The sequence below is a fragment of the Macaca nemestrina genome, chromosome 4, assembly GCF_043159975.1.
Source record: "Macaca nemestrina isolate mMacNem1 chromosome 4, mMacNem.hap1, whole genome shotgun sequence".
Classification (NCBI taxonomy): domain Eukaryota; kingdom Metazoa; phylum Chordata; class Mammalia; order Primates; family Cercopithecidae; genus Macaca; species Macaca nemestrina.
In genome coordinates, this window is record NC_092128.1 from 28,782,537 (window position 1) to 28,804,372 (window position 21,836).

General features: G+C 50.4%; 1 protein-coding gene across 2 annotated transcripts in view; it reads right to left on the minus strand.

The window, feature by feature from the left end:
• Positions 1-825: 825 nt before the first annotated feature.
• Positions 826-21,836, minus strand: part of LOC105471392 (carboxypeptidase A5) — a 30,623-nt gene continuing 9,612 nt past the window's right edge. For both annotated transcript variants that reach the window (XM_071094507.1, XM_011723859.2), the window contains 9 exons: positions 19,635-19,769; positions 9,848-9,946; positions 8,290-8,391; positions 6,994-7,095; positions 6,540-6,650; positions 6,026-6,116; positions 1,985-2,184; positions 1,566-1,650; positions 826-1,151 (listed from right to left, as the gene is read on the minus strand). In XM_071094507.1, coding sequence (XP_070950608.1) covers positions 964-1,151; positions 1,566-1,650; positions 1,985-2,184; positions 6,026-6,116; positions 6,540-6,650; positions 6,994-7,095; positions 8,290-8,391; positions 9,848-9,946; positions 19,635-19,769 — 1,113 coding nt within the window. In that variant the 3' untranslated portion in view covers positions 826-963. The remainder of the gene's footprint in view (positions 1,152-1,565; positions 1,651-1,984; positions 2,185-6,025; positions 6,117-6,539; positions 6,651-6,993; positions 7,096-8,289; positions 8,392-9,847; positions 9,947-19,634; positions 19,770-21,836) is intronic.

Genomic DNA, 21,836 nt, shown 5'->3' on the forward strand with positions numbered 1-21,836 from the left:
TCATTTGGCTCTTCCTGTTTCTAGGGGTTATCTGCCTTCCTGAGGGCAGAGCAAACAGCCCCGCTATCCCTGCTGCCCAGTACAGCCTGCCAGTCCCATCATTTCCCAGAACGCAGCAGGTGGAATGAAGAGGCAAAAGGTACAAGGAAGCCTGGGGCTGGGGGAAGGCTCCTCTTCAGTATCTCACAAGAGTGCCCCTTTAACTCTCTTGGGGGAAGTGCCTACTTAACACAGCTCAGGGATGACAACCAGGATGGTGTCGGTGATGATGAGGATGAGGAGAAGCTCTTCTTCCTGGATATGCAGTGCTTTGATGTGCTGGCTCTGACTAGCTCTGAGCCTGTGTTCCCAAGACCAAGGGAGCCTTTGAGGACACCTCAGGGGGAGCAGGTCATAAACCAATGACTCATTCGTGTTGGGTTGTGGGGTGAGTGGTAACTTCCAAAATGTGTTCCTGCCCCCTCCCTGCATGGGAAGTGAAGCCAACTGAGGCGGAGATGGCCTGTCTGGGACAACCTTTCCCTCAAGGTGGCAGAAATGCCCCCATCAGAAATGCTCTCCTTTAGAGCAAACATTGTCCTCTCCAGGGCATCTTAAAATGTAAATATGCTGGGACAATGTGTGCCTTCTCTGTTCTAGGCCCTGAAAACACTGCAAGAGGAGAAAAGCTACAGCCTCTACCCCCTTTATTTTCCTGAAGGTAGCATGGAGAATGAAGAGGCTTCCCCCACATTTCAGGCTCCCCCGGGGAATGAGAAGAAGCTCTCTCGTCCCCTTGTCAGTGCTGAGCCCATAGGGGTGGTAGCCAACATGAGAGGCAGCGAAGCCTGTTCAAACTTGTATTTATTTTCTAAGAGGTCGGGATGAGGGCATGGGGATGGGGATGCATAACTTGGGTTTCAGGAGGAGCCGCAGACCTTGGGGAGAAGGATGGAGCCTCCCGCCCTGCCCTCAGTCGTGCTGCTAGTAAGGGTGATTCAGGGTGTGCTCCATGATGGTCCGGAGCGCCATCCACGTCTCCTGGGCCGTGGGGATGATTTGTGTGGCGGGCAGCAGGAAGCCATAGCGCCCAGTGTCCCGGAGCTCAAAGCTGAAGGCATACTTGATGCCACTGTCGTAGGCCCAGTCAACGGTGATCCCACTGGCCACATCTAGAAACAAAAAGTCCAAAATGTGACTCCAAAAGGAAGAAGGGGATGTGGCTGCAAGGTACAGAGGCATCCTGAGTGGAAAGTGGGCTCTGGAAGCCAAACCTCCACCCACCCCAGGCCACACCGGGCTTCCTGCCCAGGCCTCAACCGGGATCACAGCCATGCACCCAACCCATTCTCTACTCCTGCAAAAGAAAACTCCTGCAGGCTACCAGGCTTAGGAACCTTGCAGTAAGCCAGGCATTGGGAGCTGTGCACAAAGGCTGCCAAGAAACAGCTGCCTGGGTACCACCGTTACCCTTCTATCCGGTTGGGAGGCAGCTTTGGGCCAGCCCAGCTAGATCCATAGCACTGCCCTGCGGCCAACCCCAGGTGGATGTGGTGTCTGAAGCAGGGCAGGGGAGAATCACTCACAGAGGGTGGTGCTGATGCTGCCAAAAAAGTACTCGATCCCGTGGACCTTATACAAGGCCTCCACCGCATCCTTGGCAAGATCGTACTGCAAGATGACATCGGCAGGGTGAAAGGCAGGGGCTCCCCAGGGCTCCCACACACTCCCCCACCCTCACCACCTGGTGAGAAGCATGGATTTAGGAGTCCTGGAAATTGAAGGTGGAGATGGCCCTTGTGAGAAGGGAGCACAGCATCTCCGGCTTTGAACTTGATCACACATGAGAACAGCAAGCTCCCCCTACCCCTCCCCTGCACCATGGGGTCTATCGGTCCAGACCCTTGCATTCCGAGTAACAATCTGAGCCCTCTGGGAGTATGACAGATATGGATTTTCCTGAGAAGGGGTCTCTTCTCCCCAGGCCCTAAGCAGCCAGTCTCACCAACTCCCTCTGATTTGAAACAGGCTCCAGAGATCGGCCGTAAGGGTACATGAGCATCTGAGAGTAGCTGTGGATGGAGATCAGAGCCTTGAAGTTGCCATGGGCTGTGATGAAGTTCACTATGGCAGCCACCTCTGGCTCCGACTGAGGGGAGGGCCCATGATAAGTCTCTGAGCAGGGGTTGCTGTTAGAACCATTTCCTGGAAGTAAAATAAAGCCACCCAAAGAGTCGAATCCCCATGTGCGACACAGATGGCGCTCACAAAATACCCATGTGTTCCCCTGCATTTCCCAGCCTCCTTTGCAGGTTGACCGAGGTCATGTGACTACTTTGACCAATGAAAAGGTGAACAGAAATGACATGGCACTTCTGGGTTGAGATTGTTAAGAGCAAGTGTGACTTCTCCATGTTCTTTTCTGTCTGTGTGGCTGGAAGCAAAAAAAAATTCTAGATAGAAACAGCCTCCTGGATCCCTCTCTCACTGCTAGAAGAAAGCTGCCAAGGAGAGTCATCTATTCATATTGGACTTTGTGCACATGAAAGACAAACTTTTGTTGTGTCAAGCCACTGAGATCGGGATGGATATTTGTTACTGCTGCAACCTAATGTCAGAGGACTGCAGCCACACCATACCCCGCAGTTCTGAAGCCCTGCAGGGAGCCCCCTCGGCTTGTCCTGTAGTCCCTTTAGGAAGGTGCGCCTGGCTCAGAAGTTGCATCCAGAGAAAACTGTAAGTCTCTGCGCCAACCCTGGCTTCCCCTACTGAGCAGCAACACCTTTAGGCTGATCCTTCCTGGGTGTGCCGTCAGTCGAGGGCTCAGACTCAGTGTCAGCTCAAGCTTTGCCACAGCCATGGCTCCAGGTGAGCCATGAACTTGGGGTCTGGGGACATGGGAAATCAATGTGGGAGAATAGTTCCGCATAGTTGCCTGAGGCTGTTCTGGGAGCCAGAAGTGCAAAGAAGTCTTTGAAAATTCTTCTTGGGGACTTAAGATGAGGGAGCGAACAAAGAGGAGCAGGGCTTTTATTCTTTTCCCAAGTTCCATTTGTTCCCATCTCTCCCCGATTCTTTGCCTTCACCCCATCTCTCTCTTCCTCTTCCGCTCCTCCTCTGCTTTTCCCTTATTCCCGAGGGGAGGGTTGGGCTGCACTGAGCTGGTCAAGACTTTGTAGGCTAAGGACACGCTTGGAAGGAGTCATCCCAGTTTCTCCTCTCACTCCTCTTCCCTGGAATGGTGGCACCGTCCAGAGATCAGGGATTGCCTCAACTTCTGAAGTCTCCTGAGGAGGCCACAGCATTCCTCTTGACTCCTGGGGCAGGGGGCTGGCCCATGGACCACTTCAGATGATGCTCTAGGAATGCAGCACAGGGGTCCTCCCCAAGAATGCACGGGAGGCCAGGCACGGGTGGGAGGGATGGTCTACAGGTTACTCGTTACACAGCCATTCAATTAAGGCAATAACAAAACCATAAACAAAATCGTCCAGCCTGAGTCACCAACCCAGACACACACTCTTGCTGGCCCCAGAGAGGCCCAGGGAGCGCACCCCCTCTCGGTGTGGTGGTCCTCACCTGGGATGGGGACCCTGGTTAGAAGGGGAGGTGCCAGGAGACCTAGGGGGTGAAAGGCAGCCCCCAGGCTGGAATCAGCCCAGCTAACAGCGGCCTTGTTTATTGTGTCTGCCGGGAGCTCCTGCACCTGCTCCACTTGATGAATGACAAACAGCAACAGATGCGCAGAGCGGGGGAGGTTGAAGGCTTTGTCTGCCTTTGCGGCCCACGCACAGAAAGCCGTTCCCCTGCCAACGACCAGGTGGCTTTGCCCAAATATGGAGAAACACTTCAGGCCATTAGTTCTGGTGTGAGCTAAGCAGAATAAACTAATCTTCCCCTGGCCAAATGGGAATTAGCTGCCTGCATCTCTGACGCTCACAGTCAAGGTCCTCTGAGTCTGCCTGTTTCACAAGTACCTGCTAATGGATTCATTAGTTATTTATTTTTCCTTCTCTAAAAATGTAATTTGTAGCAAGGGGAAATCTCTGGAAGGACATGGTAAATTATTAAAAACAGTGATCTTTGAGTGGTGGGATTATGGGAGCTTTTTGCCCCCTCTGGGCTTTTTTTCCATAATTGTTTTGTACATTGTGTGTATACGGATTTTTTTTTTCTCCTGTGGCGAGACCCACAGCGGTTATTTTCTTTAAGAGGTAATTTCTCTTTCTACTAGCCAGCCTATCTTGGGGTGCATGGGCACTCACTCCAGTCAGTGCTGAGGGGCCTCATGGACGCCCCCGCTGAGGCAAGCGTCTGTTCATTTGGAGGTGGAAATGCCTAATTTTGCATGGTCTGGTTCCCTTACAAAAGCAGTTAGAACCCCCACACTCCGGGCCAGGGGCCTCACTCTCAGTGCTTAGGGGCCATCCTTATTTTTCAGTGAGAACAGACTCCAAGAAGCCAGATTTTTAAAGCAATGGGCATCCAGATTTAAATGTTCTACCTCCTTGGTTTGGACACCAGCCTGTAGGTCTGATTATCAACAGCAATGGCACCGTCCCTGTGGAGCCAAACCCTGACCCCGGTGAAGTGCAGATTCCACGTCTGGGGGCCGAGGGCTGTGTCTGTTCTGGAATCTCTGTCTTAACTGGACCCATCAAATTGTCCTGCCCATCAAATTGCTGTATTTCCAGGGTCCATGGACCTGTCTCTGAGCTTTCTGGAGGCCTCAATTTCCCAATCCCTGTGCCCCTCGCATGGCAAGGGAGATAATCCGGGAAAAACACCGAGGAACTCAGGAGAAAGCTGCCCCCTCCCCCTCACTAGGATGAGACAGCTCTGCAAGTATGCACCAGGGTCATAAAGTAATGGGTCAAAAATAAAAACCAGGCTCAAGCCAGCCTTGATGATAAAGAATTTGCTCAAGGCCGGGCGTGGTGGCTTACGCCTGTCCCAGTACTTCGGGAGGCCTAGGCGGCTGATTCCCTTGAGCCCAAAAGTTCAAGATCAGCCGAGGGAACATGGCGAAACATCGTCTCTACAAAATTTTTAAAAAATACAAAAATTGGCTGGGGGAGGTGCCTCATGCCTGTAATTCCAGCACTTTGGGAGGCCGACGCGGGTGGATCACCTGAGGTCAGGCGTTTGAGACCAGCCTGACCAATATGGGGAAATTCTGTCTCTACTAAAAATACAAAAAGTAGCCAGGCGTGGCGGTGGGCACCTGTAGTCCCAGCTACTCAGGAGGCTGAGACAGGAGAATCACTTGAACCCAGGAGGCAGACGTTGCAGTGAGCTGAGATCACACCACCGCACTCCAGCCTGGGTGACGGAGAGAGACCCTGTCTCAAAACAAAAACAAAAATTAGCCGGGCGTGGTGGTGCACACCTGTGGTCCTGGCTACTTGGGAGGCTGAGGTGGGAGGATCACCGGAGCCCAAGAGGTCAAAGCTGCAGTGAGTCATGATCACACCACTGCACTCCAGCCTGGATGATAGAGTGAGACCTTGTCTCAAAAAAAAGAAAACAAGAAAAAAAAGTGGGTCATTCTATTGGACACTTGAAACTATTGCCCTGGCCTCCCCAAAGGGCAGATTTCAGGCCTAGCTCTCAGGGAAAGAGCTCAGAGGCATTTCTTCGTGTTGTGCTCCCTTCAGGGCAGGGCTAGGGATATTTTGGGAGCACCGTAAACTCTGGATTTTGAGCAACAAGCAAGGCTACTTAGTACCTCCTTTAAGCCTTTCTCTGTCATATTTAGGATTTGACCCATGTAGTTAGTCCTCATTTCAGGAGCTGGGGGCTCCCTAAATGTTTCCCATGAAGGTTTAGCACATGTGTACATTCAACACACACACACAACCTCTCCCATACCCACGGCAGTCTGAGATATGTGCTTGCCTGTCCCTGGCCGTGACTCATGCATATCAGCTGACTACATTGTCCTGTGCCTCCCAAGTTGAGTCAACATAATCTGACTGAGTGGGAGAACCTGCCGTGGGCCAACACCTCTTCTCCAACCCTGCCCCAGGACAGTAGGTTGCCATACCTCCAAAGCCCGACTTCCAATTCCTGTTGAGATCCACGCCAATGCAGAAGATTCCAGGTCTGATGGACTTGTTCTTCCGCCATAAGCGGTTCTGGGAAAGCCCAGGTCAGGTGACCTCATTCACTGGGCCCATTCCCAGGAATGGGAGCCTCTGATATCCTGGCCTATGGGGGTAGGGGACCCTGGTGGGGCAGGGAGGAGCAAAGGGAAGGAATTGCCAGGACAGGATGGAGCTGGCATGGGGCTGGGCCAAGGATGCAGCTCAGATACTGTGTAGTTGAAGTCAGGGTCTGGGGAGAGGCTGGGCATAGGCTGCCAATAGTGGCCTTCCCTGGGCAGCAAGAAAGAGGTCAGAGGGCAAGAGGCTGCAGGTGCAGTACCTGAGCAGCCTTCCTGCCCTTGGTGAGGACTTCGGCAAAGAGGCTCTGGAGGGGCTGGTTCCCAAAGTACAGTGACCTTTTCTCCATCCCCCTAGAGCTGACCCCCTCCTTCCATCCTTCCCAGGTGCCCTCACCATGCTGTGGGTAAAAGCAAACCCATCAGGGTTTGTGACGAGCTCTATAAAGATGTCCATGGCCTTCAGTATATCTGTCAGGACACGGTCTTTGCCATAATCACTGACAATCTGCAAGAAAGAGTGAGGAGGGATGGGAGGCCCCACTGGTCTCCTGGGAGGTGGCTCAGGACATTTGCACAGCCAGTGGCTGCAGGAAAGGGTGGCGTGAAACCCCTTAGGTATATCTTTTATGCAGAACCAAAGGCTTGGATTTTAAACAACTAGAAGGCAGGGGATCAATGTGGGCTCTGTGCTGCAAAAGGTAAGAGTGCACGATGGCTGCCCCAAAGGGCAGGAGGGAGACAGCACCCTGAGTGTAATTGTTCAACTGGAGGCATCCTTAAATAGTAAGTCGCTGCCCCTAGTTACAGCCCCCATCATGGGTGCACCTTGGCTACAGGTCCATGCTGACCTTATTGGCAGTCCAGATGCCGGTGGCGTGGGTGATCCACTCCCGGGAATGAATTCCAGTGTCAATCCAGATGGCTGGGTGCCGAGAACCTCCAGTGCTGAACTGAGAAAAAGAATCAGGCCCCAAACACAGGTTTGAACTCAGACAGCTACTGCCTCTGGGCTACCTGGAAGGAGGCCCCCGAGGCATCCTCACTGCCTGGGGCAGCTTTACGCACTAGGTAAGAGGGTGTGTGTGCAGGTACCTGTCCGTGTGCCCAAAAATGCACATTTGTGAGGGCCTTTGAAAATATAGTGGTGCCCTTGGGGAGCAAAGTGATCCATCCAGAAGCACAGAATTTCCCAGGATTGAAAGTATCTTAAGACCAGGGTTTCTCAAACTCTAATGGGCACATGAGTCTCCTGGGGATCTTATTCCAGTGCAGATTCTGACTTAGTAGGTCTGGGGAGGGTCTGAGGTTTGGCAGTTCTACTAAGCTCCCAGGTGATGTTGATGCTGCCTTGCAGGGGCCATGCTTTGAGTAGCAAGGCTTCAGACAGCATTAGAAAGAGAAGACCACGGCCCCTGGAGAAATGGAAGCAGGGACAGGTTAAGTCAAATCCCAAGTTAGGTGGGTCCACTTGGCTGTTCAGAAGAGCCCACCAGAGAATTGTTGAGAGCGGCAGCAAGCACCTGTCCTTCCTGACAGCTGATGCTAAACGCCCCGCAGGGTCCACACTCCTGGGTGCCCTTTTGGGCTCAAACTAAGAATTGCTTTCTGATGGGCTCTGCATTCACCTCTCCTACTTCCTTCATGACCCAGGGAACTGCAGGGTGCTGAGTTTGCTTGATTTCTGTTCCAGTGGCTCCTGTGAAGGGCTGGGAGGCTTCTCTATAGACTCAGGCATATCTGCAGGGCTGTCTGAGCCAGATGAACTCATTAGCAAATGGGCCCTCTGTGTACCTCTCTTCCCATTGAACGGATGAAGCAACTGAGGTAATAGAATGCCAACTCACCCACACTCACATCCCAAGTCCAGGGCGACAACTGCCACTCTGCAGCCCCAGCTCCTTAGCCATCCTCCCACCTACTTCCTGACCAAGGACAGGCTAGGTCACCACACTGTCACCTCTTCATACCTACAAGGGTGGATCTCTGAATGCCGCAACCCCAAAGCTTATGGGTCACCTGGAGACAGGAGTAGACATATTGTCCTTCTCCCTGAAACTCCCGCCCAACCACTGCCCCACATGAGCTCAATCTTATGCCAGAGGCCCTTAATGTAGAGTGCGCAGGTTGACGCTGTTGGCTTTTACCTTCAGGACAAGAATGGACCGGTTTTCAAAGCTGTTGCCAATCTGAATTTTTGAGACAATATCGGAATGCTCCGTTACAAAGTTGTCAATCCAGCTATATATCTAAAAGGAAAGACACGTGTAAGATTGGCAGTTAAGCAGGAAGTGGGATGAACACCAGGGACTCTCTGAATGTTCTCCCTGCCCTTTCCCACTCTCATCAATGGTTTCCTACCTCCTCAGAGGGTCTAAAAGAACCAGATAAAGAATTGCAAAAATAGAGCATTCCCTCAGAGCTAAAGGAAGTGAGTTGTGATCTTGCTGGATTCCCAGGCTCCTTGCTCTGTGCAGAGCTATGCCTTAGCCTGGGAGAACAGTGTGTGCTGAGCCTGCTCAAATCCCCAGGCTTGACCCACATGGCTCTCTCTGGTTGGAAATTCTCTCTTGCCTCCATTCTTTGGCCCATTCAATCCATTTGATAGATCTCACAGACCTTGTAATGATGTTTTTATCTTCTTGCTCTTTTTAGACTGTAAGCTCCTTGAACGCAGAGTTCTTGTTTTATTTATCTTTGTCATCAATAAATAGTGCCAGACTGTATTATTTCATTCTCTTGTTCTTTCAATACATGTAATTAAATTAACAAATATATGAAAGAAAATGGATTCTCTATTGCATGACTTGTGAAGTGGGAAAAGTGATGATGATAATAGATGAATGATATCAAGAATGTCATATCCTTGACACGCAAAATGAGAAGTGTGCCTTGATTTCCTTTCTGGAATGGGCATCCCTGCACCCTCTGTGTACATTCTCCTTTATAAACAAGTTGCTTGCCCTGGCTGACTGCAACTGTGATCATGAACTTTCTCCAAGTGAAGGCACCTCTCTTTTATTCTACAAACATGACTGTCCAATGTGCCTGGCTTCCTGCCCCTCATATTATATACTCCAGCACCCATGGCTGGGACCACTGAACACCAGGACTGGTCACGGAGAGGCTGAGAGCCCTAGGTCCCTAACTGGAGGACTGGATATGTGTAAGAGTAAAAGAAAGAGGAAAGAAACACAAAAGGTGGCTTCACAGTCAAGGACAGGTTTATTTTAGAGAAATCAACCTGAGAGGGGTTTCTGGATGATTTTTGTCCTTTTTTTTTTTAACTATAAGCACTGGAATTAGGCAGTTTTTTAATCAAAGGGAACTTAGAATGGTGGTGTTTGTTCAAGATGGCGATGCTCCGGCTCTGTCAAGATGAGGGTAGCTTCTACCTGCTCTATTCTGGCCCATAATGGGTCCCTGACTTAGTGTTCTGCCTAGTAGACCCATTACTCTGCTCTGTACCTGCCTAGGGCTGTACAATTGAACTACTGTCCCCTCTATCTGAATTGTGGCTTCTGGACATCTTTGAATATGACTCTCTGCCTAAGAGACCTTGAACTAATGTCTGTTGTACAGTCCCCAAGTGTCAGTCACAGTTTTCCATAACCTTGGAGTCCTTCACTAGTTTCTGCATGAGTCAGGAAACCCTAAGGGGACCAAAGATACAAGAGAGCCCAGAGCTTGACTGGCCAGACCTACCTCCTCCAGGGTGTGGTATGAGGAGTAACTGAAGCTGCTGGTGCTGCGCTCCAGCCGGCGGGATTTCGCCATGGCCTCTCTTTCCTCATCCAGCAGCACCTGGGTGATGGGGAACACATATTGGAAAAGAAGGGGAGAGCTGGGCTGCCTATGCCTCTTCTGAGCCCTGCCTCTGCTGTCTGTGCATAAAGACAGCAGCAACACAGGAGAATGAGCCACCATGAGTGTGAACTGCACAACAGAAGGAAGGTCCAGATTGCTGGGTAATTATTCTGCCTGGCAAGCTGGCAGTCATGCTGCCATTTCCCAAATGAGCACAGGGCCAGGAGTCCAGAGAGCTGGGTTCTAGGTCTGCCTTTGCCACTAACTGGCTGTGGAACTTGCTGTGGCCTTAGTTTCCTCAGCTTGAAAATTGGGAAAGCAATATCTGCCTTACCACCTCATAGGATAAAATGTAATAATGGATTTGAAGGTGTTTTGGGGGGAAAAAAGAGTGCTCACAGTCTACTGCCAACATTGCTTTTGCACTTAATAAGCACTCTGTTGAGTCAGGACCCAAGCCAAACCATGCACACTGACCCCGTTGGGGGAAGCAGAGGGTTCTTCTGACCCCCAACATTAACTCCACTTCCAGGAAATAGCCTAGACAACTGGTATGCAAGCCATTCAGAAAGCCAGGCATGACCAAAGTCAGTCTAAATAATTATGATTAATGTGCCAATGGTCTTTCACTTACCTCCTAAACACAAGTCTGGGTGAGTCAAAAGCAATGTCCTTGGGTATCAACGTGGAGTTAGCATTCAAGCTTTACATGGTACTTCCCGCTGCCCATACAGAGGGCAGTATAATGCCTGGCTGGGTTAACCACTCACTCACTGCTCAGACCACCTACATAATCTTGAGACATTTTTCCCTGCTTGGGTCACAGTGAGATGAGCTAGTGTCCTTCACCCCAGCTTATGCCCTTATAATGGCATCCAGGAGCCAAAGCACCCCAGGATTCGGCACAGACTGTCCAGTGTGGGAGGTACTCAGGTCCTCTGCCACTGAAGATGCTGAGAAAGCATCTTCATTAACCCAAATTGCCCTTTGTTTGCAGCACTGGGCCACAACTAAGTCTTGCCGATGACTTATTTGGGGCTAGAGCCTTAGTTAACCAAGCTTCATCTTCATGATCTCACTTGATCTGGTCAGATGACCTGATAACAGAACAGAAATGAGCTATTTGTGTTTTAGAGCTAAAGCAGATTGGAGTGGTAAAGGGACATAAAGGCAAAGATAACAAGTGGCAGAGGTGAGACAAGAACCAGGCATTTTAGTCCATACCCTTGGGTTCCTTAAGGCCAACTATCAAAACTAAAGGCCAACAGTAATAACACATATGCAGGTTGGGCATGGTGGCTTACGCCTGTAAACCCAGCACTTTGGGAGCCCAAGGCAGGAGGATTGCTGGAGCCCAGGAGTTTGAGACCAGCCTGGGCAACAAAGCAAGACCCCATCTCCACAAAAAATTAAAATTAAAAAATTAGACAGGCTTGGGGACGCATTCCTATAGTCCCAGCTACTTAAGCTGAGGCAGGAGGACTGCTTGAGCCTGGGAGTTGGAGGCTAGAGTGAGCTATGATTGAGAGTGAGTTATGATCATACCACTGTACTCCAGCCTGGACAATAGAGCAACACCCTATTTCTAAACACACACACACACAAACGCACGCATGCACAAAAACACACACATACACAGATACGTTTATGTCTGTGTGTGTCCATATGTGTGTGGACAGAAAGAGCATGTAAATGTTAACAACAGCTAAAAACTCCATTCCTGCAATTTGAAAGTTTTTTGCGATAATGAAAAATCAAGGACCCCTGAGAAGAACCCAAGAACCTAAGACACTAAAATGACAAAAATATAAACCAAAATGTTCACAATGCCTGCTAAGATAGAAGAAGGCGGATTTGAAGTAAATTTTTTCTATCCTTTATTTTCACATTTTGGCAATGTGCTTATATTACTTCAATAAGTAAGAACTTTTTTTTTTTTTTTGAGACAGAGTTTCTCTCTTGTTGGCCAGGCTGGAGTGCAGTGGCGTGATCTTGGCTCACTGCAACCTCTGCCTCCCGGGTTCAGGCGATTCGTCTGCCTCTGCATCCCCAGTAGCTGGGATTACAGGCATGCACCACCACGCCTGGCTAATTTTTTGTATTTTCAGTAGAAACAGGGTTTCTCCATGTTGGTCAGGCTGGTCTCGAACTCCCAACCTCAGGTGATGCGCCCGCCTCAGCCCAGAACTTTTAAATGAATAAGTAATAGCAAAACCAAAAGCCCTAATGGCTGCCGTGGCGTCTTCCACCCCGGTCAGGAAGAGCAGCCTCCCCGCCCCACCTGCCACGGATGAGGCAATGCCTAATGACTCACTCATCCCCGAGGCCTAGTCGGCTTGCTCACAACGCTCAGGTTCATAGATTTCAAAATGGGACTGGAAATTGATGTTTGGGGCTCACTTTACTTTTGAGCACCGACTCCATGCAAGGCAATTACAGTTGTGATATTTTCCAGCTGCACTGGCTGGCCAGGGGCAAAACCGAGATTGCTGGGTAAGTTAGACATGGCCGGAGGAGCCCGGGGCCTCTCTGGCCCTTCGCAAACATTTCTGGGAAGCTCTAACAAAAGGAATTTGTCTTCTCAGGAAGCCGACCCAAATCACAACAGCCTACCATGACCAATGTGTGCCTGGTGCCATCAGCTGTGACCAGCAGCTGCAAGGAAGAGAACAGCCTGCCAGCCTTGAGGACAAGGCAAAGGGTTTCCAAGGATCTGGTGGAAGCCTGAAGTGGGGGTGAAAGTGGAGGACAGGGAGGAGAAATCGGGAAAAAAAGGACTAGAGGACCCAATTCTCCCCACACAGCCTGGGGCACCCACAGGAAGACAGGACCCAGGAGATTGTCCTTTGTTCCACATAAGAGCTTGGAGGCAAATGGGAAGTTAGCACCAAACTGCAAATAACTTTCCAGACACCCTCACAGCCTTGTGAATGGAGGTGACACCCTCTTTCAAACTGGAAATTCTCAGGCCTCACAGCGGGCCCCACTTCTCCAGGAACAGGAATCTGCCTTGGCCTGGAAAATGCAGCAGCGTTTGCTCCATTCCTGGGACTGAGGGAAGGGGGTGGGTGACCGAAGAATGCGGTCTGGCCACAGGCGGAGGAATGCCTAATGACAGCCCTGTCAGGCTTCTCAGGAAAAAATAACAAAACACAGAAACCAACCAACTCAGAAGTAAAAGCCATCTGCCTCGCTGGAAGCCATAACCTGACAGGGAAAGCAATACCTCGGTGTGAATTAATTTACGATGAGTCAGGAAGGATGGGGGCCCTAAGGGAAGAACAGCCCTCCCGGGTTGGGCAGGGGAGGAGGCAGCGGGGCCCCAGTTCCTGTGAGAGCAGGATCTCTCACAGCCCAACCCCAGCCACAGATGCAAAATGGACACAGCTCCTGAAAACAGAGTGGGCTGGGGGCTCTGGGACAGCAGCCGCTGCCTCTCCTCCCCAGTTCCTGGCCTTCTCTTCCAGGACTAACATCTGCAGTAGCAGCTACGTGGCCAGTAGCAAATCCAGTCCTGTGGCACTGGACGTGGCGGGAGGCTGCCCATCTGATGTTTTCAGAATGGACTCCTTCAGAGGTCAAGGCCAAACCACAAGGCTTCCCTGTCTAAAAGGCGAAGTTAAAACACCACACGGACAACAATGATGACCGCTGAGGGGACAGGTGGCTTGAGAGTGGAGTCTGAAGGTGCAGGACCTAGGTTAAACCCCGATCCTGTCACCAACGCCATCAAATTACTAACTTCTCTGTGCCTCAGTTTCCCCTTTGTAAAATGGAGGTCATGTTATCACATACTTTAGCATATACTTTAAAATGTTCTCACGAGGGCCAGGCGCAGTGGCTGACACCTGTAATCCCGGCACTTTGGGAGGCTGAAGCAGGTGGATCACTTGAGGCCAGGAGTTCAAGACCGGCTTGGCCAACATGGCAAAACCCTCTTTCTACTAAAAATACAAAAATTAGCCGGGTGTGGTGGCGGGCGCCTGTAATTCCAGCTACTCGAGAGACTGAGGCAGGAGAGTTGCTTGAACCCAGGAGGCAGAGGTTGCAGTGAGCAGCGGTTGAGTCACTGCACCCCAGCCTGGGTGACAGAGCAAGACTCCATCTCACACACAGACACACACATACACACAGACACACACACACACACACACCAATGTTCTCATGAGGATTAGAAGGGCTAATACATGCTAAATGCTTAGACTTTTGCCAGGCATGTAGTAAATGCTAGTGAATGTTAGCTATGATGAGGAGGAGGAGGGTGATAATGATAAGGAGGATGATAATAACTTTGGGGTGACTCCAGGGCTCTGTGAGGGAGTATTACAAGGCAGGACCAGGAAGTCTGGGTTCTCCAGAGGTAGGATAGCTTCTGTAGGACTTGGAGGGCAGAAAGCCCCCACTAATGGTCATCTGGGTGAGTCAGTCGGCACCTGCCTTTCGTATGGCCCAACAGAGGGGCCTGGTTCCTCTTCTGTCCCTACCCCCATGATGCAGCCAGGCTCCACCTCTCCCAGGGTCTTGCCCATCACTGCTCCTGTCATCCCTGGCTTCTCTTGCAATCTTCCCTGTTGTCTTCTTCTCCTCTCTGGAGCTGCCACTCACCCTCAGACCAGCCAACAGCATTTCTACCTTTAAAACTCTGCTGTTCAAGCCAGGCATGGTGGTGCATGCCTGGAGTTCCAGCCATTCAGGAGGCTGAGGCAGGAGGATCTCTTGAGCCCAGGTGTTCAAGGTTGCAGTGCGCTATGACTGTACCTGTGAATAGCCACTGCACTCCACCCTGGGCAACATAGCAAGACCCCATCAAAAAAAAAAAAAAACCTCTGGTGGTTCATGCCTGTAATCCCAGAACTTTGGGAGACTGAGGCAGGTGGATCACTTGAGGCCAGGAGTTTGGGAACAGCCTGGCCAACATGGTGAAACCCTGTCTCTACTTAAAAAATAATAATAATAATAATACAAAAATCAGCCAGGCGTGGTGGTGTGTGCCTGTAAGCCAAGCTACTCAGGAGGCTGAGGCATGAGAGTTACTTGAGCCTGGGAGGCGGAGGCATGAGCTGAGATCATGCCACTGTACTCCAGCCTGGGTGATGGAGTGAGACTCTGTCTCAAAAACAAAACAAACAAACAAATAAAAACTGTACTCTTCAGCTAGCAGATAACAATTGAAAGAAGTAAAGAATTAAATTATATAGGCAATGAGAAAATGGTAAATGTCAAGAAGAGTGAAATGGGAAGGAAAGAGGAAGTTGGGGAAGTGGGGAAGAAGAAGGGTACAGTTTAAAACAAGATGAGCAGTCTGGTGTGGTGGCTCACACCTGTAATTTCAGCACTTTGGGAGGTCAAAGTTGGCAGGTTGCCTGAGCCCAGGAGTTCAAGACCAGCTTGGGCAACATAGTCAGACCCCATCTCTACAAAAAAACAGAAAAATTAGCTGGGTGTGGTGATGTGGGCCTATAGTCCCAGCTACTTAGGAGCCTGAGGCAAGAGGATGGAGTGAGCCTGGGAGTTTGAGGCTACAGTGAGCCATGATTGTGCCACTGCACTTCAGCCTGGATGACAGAGCGAGATCTTGTCTCAAAATAAATAAATAAAATAAAACGAAAAGAAAGCCTTATGACCATTGCAAGGGCTTTGGCTTTTACTCCAAATGAGTTGGGTTTTAAGCAGAGGAACAACATGCTTGAATTTGCAATAGTTTTAAAGGACCCTTCTGGCTGCTGTTTAGAGACTAGGTAATAAGGAGTCAAGGTGGGGAAGTGGGGAGAGCAGTTAGAAAGCGAATGGAAGGCCGAGGCGGGCGGATCACAAGGTCAGGAGATCGAGACCACGGTGAAACCCCGTCTCTACTAAAAATACAAAAAATTAGCCGGGCGCGGTTGTGGGCGCCTGTAGTCCCAGCTACTCGGGAGGCTGAGGCAGGAGAATGGCGTGAACCCGGGAGGCGGAGCTTGCAGTGAGCCGAGATCGCGCCACTGCACTCCAGCCTGGGCGACAGAGCGAGACTCCGTCTCAAAAAAAAAAAAAAAAAAAAAAAAAAAGAAAGCGAATGGAAGAACCCAGGTGAGCGAGGAGATGGCGCATGGGCCCTAGGGGCTGGTGTGGGATGTGCTAAGATCCATCCTGAAGGCAGCGATAAATCTGTTGTTGATGGGGGGGTTTGTGGAAGGGGTCAAGAATGGCTCCCAGCTTCTGGTCTGAGTGACTGGAAGGATGGTGTTGCCATTTCCTGAGACAGAGAGGGCTGTGGAGGCACTGATGAAGGGCCAGGGGAACTTGGTCTGGACCTGGAAAGTTGGAGATGCTCATTAGACCCCCCGGTGGAAACACTGAGTAGGCGGTTGGATCCAGGAGAGGAGGTGCGGGCTGGAGACAGAACACAGAAGTCCTGGATGCCAGGAGAAGAGACAGACTCCAGGAGGCAGAGAGCCACCAGTTGTGCTGTTGGAAGAGGAACATTGAGAGTCGGCCATTGGGTTGGATTTGGAAGTTGTGTGTGACTTTGTCGAGGGAAGCTTTGGTGAAGTGAGGGGATAGGCAGCCTGCTGGCGGAAAGGGATGGAGATGACAGGGAGAGTCAGTATTTTCAGGAGTTTCACTCTATGGGGAAGCATAAAAATGGGGTGATGGCTGGAGGGGAGAGGGAAGGGATCAAGAGAGGGTTTTTGTAAATGGGAGAAACAACTCTATTTGCATGGTGATGAGAGTGATCCACTAGGGTGAGGGAAATTGGCAAAGCAATATTTACACCCAATTGTATTCTGCTCTGGATGGTCAGAGCATGGGTGATTTTTGTTTTCTCCTTGTGCTTTCCACTATTTTCCAAATTATCTAACATGAATATTTATTAATTTTGTAATCAGAAAAAAAGCCATTAAAAGCCACAGAGCTGATTGCTCAAGTGAAGCTTTTCCATGGTGACTCATCCTAGGGGGAAAAAAAAAAAACCAAAGGGCTGAAAAGAACGAGGAGGTGAAGAAAAATTAAATGCAAATAGAGCTCGCTCGGAATCAGATAATTTCTTGCCTGGCCCACTGCAATTTCCTCACCACCCTCCTGCCTGTCAGTCTCTCCCTGGCCCTGTCCCCAACTCGACACTGTCACTGTCAGGGTGGTTTTTCTGAAAACCACCAGGTTTTCATGCAAATCTGATCATGTCAAAGCATCTCCGGTGACTCCTCCCTAGTTTTCGGGATAAAATCCTGACCTTGTCACATGGTGGAGGGCACTCTTTGCGATGGGGTCTGGCTTCATCGCCAATCGGGGTGGGGGCCCCCCTTCCTCTGGCCAGCCCCCCTTACCTGCTCTTCAGCGCACGGTAATTACCGCCTTCTCAGAAGCGCAGCGTGCAGTGCCTCTTGTATGCGCTCCCATAGCAACCGCCCTCACTCCATCAGCCCCTCATCCACTCCATTGTAACCACCGGCTTACTCCCCTCCATCCCTGCCCCCCGCGACCCTCCGGCTCTCCTGGACACAGGGCCAGGTTTTTTATCTCTGTGTTTCCAGCCCTTTGCCCAATGCACAGCACACAGTAGGGCTCTCTGTGTCTGTGAGTGGAATGAATGGCCCTGCCTCATGTTTCTCAAGCATCCCGCTGATCACAGAGCAGAGGGAGGGAAAGATTCCAAAATCTCCCCTGCCTCTGGCCAAAGTGAAAACCAGCATCGAGGTTTTCCAGCCTGGTCCTAGCCACCAAACACGACCACTCCTCTTTCCTTTCCTCCTCCTAATGAATGTCCATTTGTTCCACTGACATTTATCAAGCCCTAATGAAGCAGCAAGTCCTATGGTGGGTGCTGGGGTAGGAAAATGGATACAGAGCGTGGAGCTGAACCTTGGCTGAGGGGAGGGGGCCAGAGGAACAAAGACCCACATGTGAATAAGGTCGTTCCTGTCCTGAACTCCCCAACTGAGCAAGTCATTCAGCAGACAACCACCGAAGGCCCACCCTGCAGGGGACATTGGCAAGTACTTGGCTGAGGGGATCCAGAGGACAGGGAGAAAATCACGCCCGTGCCTCTGTATCTGAAATACAAGACTGGACGCCAACAACCTGAGGGGTGCAAAGCCCTTTCAGTCCTGTTAGCAAATCTCAGCTTCCCTCCTCCTGGACCCCTCCCCATCATCAACCCCTCAACACATCAACACACCAGCCACCCCCACCCCCAGCTCCCTCTAAGCCAAAATATGATCTCAAGTATGGCAGTGAGTGCTTGATCCCTGCAGGAAGAGCGAGTTGGTGAAAATCCTGCCTGGCTGGACCAAGGCTAAGAGGTCAGAGCATTTTCCTGAAAGGGAGGGCAAAGCCCTAGAGGGACTCGGGGCTGCGGATGTGGGGAGAGGACAGGCTAAAGCCAGTGGGGGAGGCTCAGAGGGGACTCTGGGGCAGTCCCTGATGTGCAGAAATCAACAGAAAGTTTTTAGAGACCTCTGTGTGTCTGTTTGCCAAATGCTGTGGAGTTCCCAGGGTGGGGCTGAACCAGGGAAATGGAAACTTCAAAATAGAGGCCTGGGCTAAAAATGAGAATTCAGTTCTATTTCTTTTGATGTGGTAGCCTCTTTTGTCTGTGGGAGTTTCCCCATTTTTGCTTGTGGGGGATTTCATTAGAGAAATATCCCACCCCCACATGTTGAGCGGGAAACAGATGTGCCTGATGAGGGATAAAGGTCTTTGAAAGGACCAAAGTGCCCCAGCCCTGCGCTCGCATGGGAATGGAATGCTGCCTGATGCGTTGATCCCCTGACATACAGTGTCAAGTGTGTGTGCTCCGGGAGGCTCTGTGTTCCCACACTCGGAGCCCTTAGGGGAGATTAGCACCGTACAACAAGGTTGGGAATGAATCTTTATGGATACACTTCCACAGGTACACGGCCAGCAGCAGCAGCTGCAGAAAGATGCAGCCAGGGAGGCTTAACCAATCAGTGGTACCCACAGAGATCTCTAGGAAGGAGGCTGTGCTGCCAGCACCTTTCAGGGGCTCTTTAAGATATCCTGGCAAATAGAACAATTGAAACAGAATTTCATGATGTTCAGAAAAGACTCAGGGAAAGCAGCAGGGAGACTGGGGTGTCCAGGCTGAAGGCTGCCTTTGTCCTACCCAAGAGCGGTTCTGCTCTCCCAAAGTGGTTCCTCTGGGAGAATCCTGCCTGGGGGAGATGCCCTGTGCAGACAGCCATGCGGTGGAGGTCAGGGGAAGGCAACCACATCAGTGATCTCTCTGCTTCTTTCACCATTTCCCAATCCTCTGGAGTAAAGCCGTTCCCCCAGGCATGGGATGGCTGAGACACAGCGGGAACAGGAGGGAGTGGTCAGATAAGCAAAGGAAGAAGTTATCCAGGGGCACCTTCCCACGGTGCCCCTGGGAAGACCCCAGCTACATCCTCCTGTCTCCCTTCTCCACGCGCCTTTGCTGTTTATTGCTGCAAATCCCTCCCCAGGAGGGCTCATCACAGGCGTCCTCTCCACTCCCACACTGTGAGTGCTTCCCCCATGAACTCTGTCCTAGCTTCAGATTCTGAGAAGCGTGTGGCTCACTTCCTTCCACAGCATGTTCACAAACACACCAATGGAGACCCAGAAACCACCTGTCCGCTTTTAGCCCCGAGAACATCTCCTCCATATTGGGCCCCAACCAGAAAGGCAGGCAGAAGGCAGAGACCTTGCTGGGGCAGGGCCTCACCTGGATGTCCTTTATCATGATGCTGTAAGCAAGGCCATGGGACTCCAGATACGCTTTGATGTATTTCAGTTCAGAGAAAGGAACTCTCATATCCACGGGGAGGCTGGGCCTGGCTGGGCCACGCCAGAAGTCCACCTTGTTCACCAAGGAAAGAGAGACAGCTGCATTACTCCATGTCCTTCCACACAATCCTGTAGGTGACCCCAGAGATCCAGAGAATCTCTCAGCCAGTAGAGACCTTTTTTCTACGTAGGAGATGGGGACAGGGGTGTGATGTCCCAAAACCTCCCAGTGGATGCCTGAAACAGCAGATAGTACTGAATCCTATATAGACTATGCTCTTTCCTATACATACAGACTTGGGATACAGGTTTTTTGTAATTTTTAATTTTTGTGGGTACATAGTAGGTGTATATATTTCTGGGGTATATGGGATATTTTGATACAGGTATATAATATGTAATGATCATATCAGGGCAAATGAGGTATCTATCACTCAAGCACGTATTCTTTGTGTTACAGACAATCCAAGTACTCCAAGTATACTCTTTTAGTTATTTTAAAATATACAATTAAATTATTATTGACTATAGTCACTCTGTTGTGCTATTAAATACTAGATTTTATTCACTCTACGTTTTTGACAGACCTATAATAAAGTTTAACTTATAATTTTTTTTTTTTTTTTTTTTGAGATGGAGTTTCACCCAGGCTGGAGTGCAATGGCATGATTTCAGCTCACTGCAACCTTTGCCTCCCAGGTTCAAGCCATTCTCCTACCTCAGCCTTCTGAGTTGCTGGGACTATAGGTGCGTGCCACCACGCCTGGCTAATTTTTGTATTTTTAGTAGAGACGGGGGTTTCGCCATGTTGGCCAGGCTGGTTTCGAACTCCTGACCTCAGATGATCTGCCCACCTTGGCCTCCCAAAGTGCTGGGATTGCAGGCATGAGCCACCGCACCTGGCCCTAACTTATAAATTAGGCACAGTTAGAGATTAAAAACAGTAACTAATAATAAAATAGAGCAATTAGAACAAATGCCAGCATCACTAGCCTTACACTTCGGGGCCATTATCAAGTCAAATAAGGGTTAGACAAACAGAAGCACCGTGACACAGTGACAGTCGGTCTGATGACCCAGACGGTCAGTAAGTGACTCGCGGAGGGGAGCGTGGACAGTGTGCAGGTGCGAGACTTCATCACACTACTCAGAACAGTTTGCAATTTAAAACTTATGAGTTTTTTCTTTCTGAAATTTTTCATGTAATGTTTTAGGTTGACCGTCAATCAGGAGGGACTGCCATACACTTAAAAGGGCCCCAGTTCCATAATGAAACCCTAAGGCTGAGCGGAAAGACTGTGACAAACAAAATCCCCAAGGCACTGAGGTTCTTTCCCTAATTTCAAGCCCTGTCACCTCCACACCTCACTCACACTCATTGCAACTTCGCCTGGATACAGAGAACCTCAAGAGTCCTAAAGAGTCCTCAAGATGAGGCCGCTCATCATCTGGGACATGAACACGGACAAGAGCCCTGGTCAGGAAAGGGAAGGATAATTGCTCCCATCCCCACAGAAGTAGGAGAGGCCGGACCTGGGTCCCTAGGTCAGCCTTTTGCAACACCTATTTTTCAATTAGTAAAATGGAGAGAATGATCATAAAACGTCATGAGTCCCAGTCGACGGGACACTCAGACAAGTAGGAGCAAGGGCTTTGACCACATCCAGAAATATCTGGTGGTTCCAGTGGCCCCCTAACAAAACCCTTCTATGTAATAGTCAAAGTCAACAAAAATGTTTTCCATTGTGAAAACCTGCAGAGGACAAGTGTTCTCAGAACAGATGCTCAGGCTGACAGGGACGAACTCAGATAAGATACAGGTTTGCCAAGCTAAGCCGTTTCACTTGGGAGGCCAACGTGTCCAATCTCCATGCGATGTGGCATCCCACCCAGAGACACTGTGTTCCCTCCCCCTCCCCCCGCCATCCGTGTGGCTTTAGGAAATTCCTGCCGTTTGGAGATCAGTGCCCTGACGGGTTGTGTAGCAGCTCCCTATCCAGGAGAGATTGGGTGGCTGGAGGAGATATGGCCTAAAAAGGCAGCCCAAATTTCTGGGCAAGTGTCCCTGATTTTTCCTGAAGAGGAGCCACATGTGATTTCCCACAGGTCTGTGCTCTTTGCAGGGACCTCAGGAGGGCAG